This window comes from Azolla caroliniana, unplaced genomic scaffold, assembly GCF_043228905.1.
Source record: "Azolla caroliniana isolate FFs.n. ecotype wild unplaced genomic scaffold, voAzoCaro1.0.p SCAF_14, whole genome shotgun sequence".
Taxonomy (NCBI): Eukaryota; Viridiplantae; Streptophyta; class Polypodiopsida; order Salviniales; family Salviniaceae; genus Azolla; species Azolla caroliniana.
In genome coordinates, this window is record NW_028230449.1 from 11,145,913 (window position 1) to 11,152,061 (window position 6,149).

The 6,149-nt window shown below is 37.7% G+C and overlaps 1 protein-coding gene across 1 annotated transcript; it reads right to left on the bottom strand.

Moving 5' to 3' along the window:
• Positions 1-3,407: 3,407 nt before the first annotated feature.
• On the bottom strand, positions 3,408-5,943 carry LOC147855448 (putative BOI-related E3 ubiquitin-protein ligase 3). Its single transcript, XM_087329936.1, has 4 exons — positions 5,815-5,943; positions 5,540-5,625; positions 4,862-5,301; positions 3,408-4,292 (listed from the first exon to the last, which is right to left on the bottom strand). Exons 1-4 carry the CDS (start codon positions 5,865-5,867, stop codon positions 3,714-3,716), a joined length of 1,158 nt encoding a protein of 385 aa, XP_087186062.1. The 5' UTR covers positions 5,868-5,943; the 3' UTR covers positions 3,408-3,713.
• Between the last annotated feature and the right edge of the window lie 206 nt (positions 5,944-6,149).

The following is a 6,149-nucleotide window of genomic DNA, read 5'->3' on the forward strand; positions in this document are numbered from 1 at the left end:
TATCCAATGTCCACCATGTTGGAAAATCACAAATAAGCCTAAAGGTGAATGATTATTGCATAAGGAAGAAAAAAATTAAGCAACTTGAAATTTGCAACATGACTACTTCATTTAAGATTAAGTAAGAGTAGACCAATCAGTTCTCTTACCATATATGCAATTCTACCTACCTTCAATCAATTGTTCTTAAAAGTAGCTTTAAAACTTCATGCAAATTATTGTAAAGGAGTTTTAGAAGGGAAACAATTTAGGTAAAGGTTTAAGATTGTTGTCACACAAGAAACCTTGCACAACAAAGTTGTTGGGAGGCTTGATTTGCCAAGAAAGCCAAAATGCTCATTAATTTGGAAAAGAAACCCAAACTCGGACAAAAATGTTTTTGGCAAATGCACAAATGCAAGAAATCAAACTAATTTGGATCTTGGACCACTTGCCCTTTGGAATATAGTATTTGACAAGTATGGTGACATTATTCTACGATACCATTTGCCACAAATTTGATCCAAAATTGGAAGAAAGACGCACAACACATACAATGGAATAAAATGGGATCAAGAATCAAGATCTCTAAATTCAATTAAATTGGAGAGTGTTCACTAGAGTCATTTTTTCACTTCTACACTAATGGTTCAAGAACCCAAAAAGACATGTTTTATTTATAAAAAAAGGTGGTCATGAAGTTATTGATTCAATGACATATTGAGGTCATTTGATCTAGTTCAATGTGGGAGCAAATAATCATAAATTGCATCAATCTAAAAAAGAAATTTGGAGAAATTTGGGATAGAATAGTGGATTGGACCCATAATCTGGTGTCTTTTCCACCTCAAAAGACAAAATCATGCACACAATTGAAAGGTGGTTATTGGTTTCATACCTCTACCAATGAATCAAATTAAAGCCAACAAAGTATATCGACCGATTCTTCTTGCTCCATGGATAAAACAACAATAGAACCAAGTATCCACTATTGGTGAAAAAGGTTTTTAGCAAGAATTTAGCTCTTTGCTTCGCCATTAAAGAAGAATTCTTATTCTTATGGCGACATTTTTTCTTTCTTTTGCAAGATTCACCTTAGTATATTACTTCAAAATTATACATGAAGAAAACAGGAGGCATTTCTTTTTTGGAAAAAAAAAGGAGACATTTCATGTCATTTCTATCGTGATACAAAGGATAGTTGTCATATATGAAACAAGTAAAGCAATAAACATCAGCTATGCAACATAAAAGAAGGTATGTCATAATTCCTGTTCAAACTAGAATTTGTATCTGAAAATAAGTGAAGTCCTTGCCATCGGTTCTTAAAGGCCACTTGCCTTTGCCACAGAACATCACCCGAACCCTGCAGATCATCATGGTGACCACATAGTGTGGACACCTCTCTTTGACCCCATTTCCTTATTCCATTTATCAATTCAAAATAAAAAGTCTGGTTATTTGGCGTACTATTACGTTGTTGGCTCTTTGGATAATATGGAAAACGAGATGTGATTCTATTTTTGACAATGTTCACATACATCGACGCACTATGCTTATTCTTATGGCGACTTACCTAGGATTTTACCAATCGGGGTAAATCTGCAACAAAGACACAAGGGCATAGTAAATGGGGAATCAGTTCAAAATCACTAGAATTGCCACAAACCACTTCTTGGAAAGTGCAATAGAACATCTCTGGGTTGCTTTGTAAGACTTCATTTTGGAAAGAACTTTTGGTTATTTGATCTCATTCCTAGAGACAATTGCCTCATAGTAGATCTAATTTTTTGAATGGGTACATTTTGGGATTATGGACTATATGGATATCACGTAAACCACATGCTCTTCAATCAAACCACTCTAGATCTCCTTCTTTGAGCATTCTCTTAGGCAATCATTACATGATTTTCTTTTGCTCCATGATATTTCCTTCGACAATTTTTATAATTTCTTTCAATGCTTTTGAGCATAGCTTTGTACATTAGTTTTTTTCAACGGTTCCCCCCCAACTTGAGGTTTCATACATGTAATAGAAATCACTAGTATAGGAAAAATAATGCCAACATTTTGACCACAGTGTGGCATAATTTGCATTCACTCAAAAACTCATCATCATTAATCGAGCATTCCCATGGTTCGTCTTAAAACTATCGATATTTGTTACAATAGCTATAACAAATATGGAAATAACCACATTTAGAGTATGGACAACTCTTATTATACCATGAAATAACATTATTATTTTTTATAAAGACATTTGTATAGCATAGTGGAAATTTTAAAAAAAACAAAAGAGAAACAACTCCAAATTTGCACATTCATTTTTGCATCAAGAAATGATAGGCAAAGTAAAGTAACTATATGTATATATATATATGTGTGTGTGTATATATATATATATATATTGCAATAAATTTGACAAAGAGAATCATGCATTGTGTGGTTGGTGCAAAATAGTGTGTTCTTGTGTATCTATGGATGGCAAACATTATTTTGGGGCACAACGACAAAAGTTACTGAAGAGCAAGGTTGTCAAGATGAAAGATAGTAATAAATTTTGGCATTTTGAACCTCTATCTTTATCTTTGTTCCACCAACTCACTTATCTAGTATCTTTGTCGTTTTTTTCACCAACTCCCTTACTAGATAAGGGAGGGGGGTCTATGAGTTTACTTGAGCTAAACCCTAAATCTTGATATTGCAAGTGATTTACATGTAGCCAATTTGAAGACTCGGAGATGTATAATGGATTTCATGAATTTGCTTTATTGTGAAATCAATTCCCGTTATATGTACACTCATCAAGCCTAAAGGTGATGGTAGGTTTCAATTGGGAATGAGAAAGCAAAGTGAGGCTATTAAAATCATGTAACTAGTCAATGTTGCAAAACACTATTCAATTGTATCACATATAAACACAAGCATGCACCAAGACATTATGATAGTATGGTACAACCCTATTGTACGAATGAGAGACATAATTACTCATTTCAAAGAGTCAAGTCTCTATATCACCGCAGTAAAGGGAAAATGATCATATCTGGGTCACACTTTTAACTAGGCCTAATATTATAGTTCTAAATTCACCAAATGTTTACGAGAACAAGACTTCTGAAGCACAATTATCATTAACAAGTCAATCCTCACATTAACACATTGCAGCTCGATATACTCTTTCATAAAGCAAGCTTTGTCACATTGATTTCGATCCATAAAGTGTGGTTTATGATGAGTGGATGATAAATCGTGCATTTTGTTGGTGCATTTTGTGGTTAAGGCTTTTGAATGAGAAGAGCTTCAATTGGGGGGTTGGTTTAGTCAAAATACCCTAGACAAAAAACACATAATATGTATATATTAGCTGACATGATGGATAGTGAAATATGCATTTGCATTCCACTCATCCAAAACCACCATCATCTTCATCATCAAATAGGCAAAAAAAATATACAGCATGCTAATCTTTGCATTTGCATAATCGCAAGGCATTGTTTAACCTTCTCCTCTACGAGCATAACTACAAAGCTTCATTTGATGGGCAATAGGCGATGCGAGTGATAGATGCACCCCCACATGTTGTCATCTTCAGATGTTTTCTTAACACAAGTTTCGAAGCATCGATACAAATGCACACACACGTGTGGTGGATCGATCGATCGGGTTCCCATTGAAATCTCACGAAAGAAGAGGAAGGAAGAAGAAATAGGGTTTGCCATTACCATGTGGTTGGGTCATGCCACGTACACTTGCACACTGGCATTCTTGGTGGTGCCACATGATGGGCAAGCATCAATGGGGCGTTCGCAGTCTCGGCACAGACAAAGATGCCGACACGGTAGAAGAAGCATACACACTTCGTTCACCCGACAAACCTTGCATTTCCTCTTCTCCAGGAGCTCTTTGTCCGAGCCAATGAGGTTAACGGGGGGACAATGATCACCAAAGACTTGGCATGATTCGGCATCGTCTACTTCACTGCTCTCTCCACACCCTTCTTCCCTGCTAATATGATTTGGGTGGTACATATGACAATTCTTCTGTTGATTTCTCGCTTGCACCACGACTTGCTCTAGACTCTGCCGGAGGTTTACGGCCATTAGTTCGTTGTTTTTGGCTAAGTTCCTCCACAACTGTGCCTCTACTGTGAGCTGTTTTAGCCTCTCTTCCAGTTGAAGAGACTTCCTATGAGCCTTCTCGAGCTCCTCGTCTTTCGCTTTAAGCCTCTTTGACATATTCCCTTCGATCGTCGCTATCAAACCTCTTGTGTGCAATTGTAGGTTCTCCTCAAGGGCCTGTTTCATCCTCTCAGCCTAAATTTTTCATGAAGGGGGATGGAACAGAAAATGAAGAAGAAACTTAGTTTTTGTGGATCAAGATACTTGACATACGCTTGATCTAGAAATCGAATCATCATGATACATAGCTGTTTGGCATCTACACACAAAGAAGTCATGCATATTCACACTACTGATTCCCACATTGTATATAATCTCTACAAATGATCTTATTCCCACATTGTATATAGTCTCTACAAGTGATCTTATCCCCACATTGTAGATAATTTCTACAAATGATCTTATTCCCACATTGTATATAGCCTCTACAAATGATCTTATCCCCACATTGTATATAATCTCCACAAATGATCTTATTCCCACATTGTATATAGTCTCTACAAATGATCTTATCCCCACATTGTATATAATCTCCACAAAAAAAAGCTCCTTTGTATGACACTTTTGTGTGCTACATCCTCTTAAATATAAGATAGACAATGCATGTTGACATGATTATATAATCTCTGTACATAACCCTAACATTCATGTGACTTATTTTGGAATGGGGATCGGATGGCATTATAATACGTTTGGTAAGGTACCTGAGAATCGATGAGGCAATGGAGTTCTCCTCTTTGTTCAGCCAAGTGGGCTTGCATTTGGCGAGAGAAAGGTACTGTATCCAGAATTTGCCGGAAAGTGGAGGAGGGTAAATGTGAATTAGAAGAGGTTGAACAAGGCCTAGAATCATCAAGGCTCACATTGGTGGAGAGGCGGAGTCCGGTCGAAACAACAGGAGGCGGCCTTCCTGATGTGAACAGGTGCGGGGGCGGCAGATCCATAAAGAAAGGTGGCATTCTTATGAATGCTTCCTCTTGATCACATGAATTGTGTTCCAGTGTTCTCATTCTCTTGTTGCCCATGTTCATGTTGAATCCCTCTGACAAGATGTGTTGAGATTGTTCATGTATAATAGAGTCCTTAAGACCCATCTCATTAAATACATCGACAGATTGTCTTTGTTTCTGCTGCTGCATCACACCTGGATTAGCAACATAATGTTATGGCCAAATTTTCTCATTAGTTGCAATCCAATTTCAAGGATTAATGTTATTCTTCATGAGAGATAATCCCATCCAATCTAATCTTTTCAAGAATGAATTGGTTTTGTTTTGTTTTTTTTTTAACTCCATCACATCTCAGATGGTCATGTTCTTCTCCTCCAGTGACAAAAGAAGCAGGTATACAGCAGGAATATGGTATGTATTAGGAGCTCTTACCATTATTAGGAGCTTTGATTGGTAGAGGAGAGTATCGCAATTCTTCGTTGGGAAGCATGACGGTGCTCTGATCGAAACAGCAGATTCTGAACACACACACACACACACACACACACACACACACACACACACAAGAAAACAATTGATGATAGCGAGAGAAATGAGACGATGGATCGATCAAACCGAGATGATAACCAAAGGTGGGATTAGAGAGACAAGTAAGAGGTCTTTAGAAGAAGAAGAAAAAGGAAAACAAGGAGATTTTCTTTACTTACCTATTCAAGAAATGAGGGAGAGAGGTGTGGTTGGGGGCCTGGACACTCGCCATAGCCAAGAAAGCAGGGGAGGTTGGGGAAGAGGAGCAGAAACACAGAGACAGAGACAGAGACAGAGACAGAGACAGAAGGTGGGAAGTGGGAAGTGAATAAGAAGAAGGAGAAGAGATGGTGTGATAAGTTTTCTCTGCATGCGCGTTGAAGAAGGCAAGGGGACGCACTGAGCACAGAGAAGAGAGAGACAGAGACAGAGAAGAGAGAGAGAGAGAGAAGAGAGAGAAGAGAGAGAGAGAGAGAGGCCGAGGGGATATACGCGATTGTGTGTGTGTGTGTAA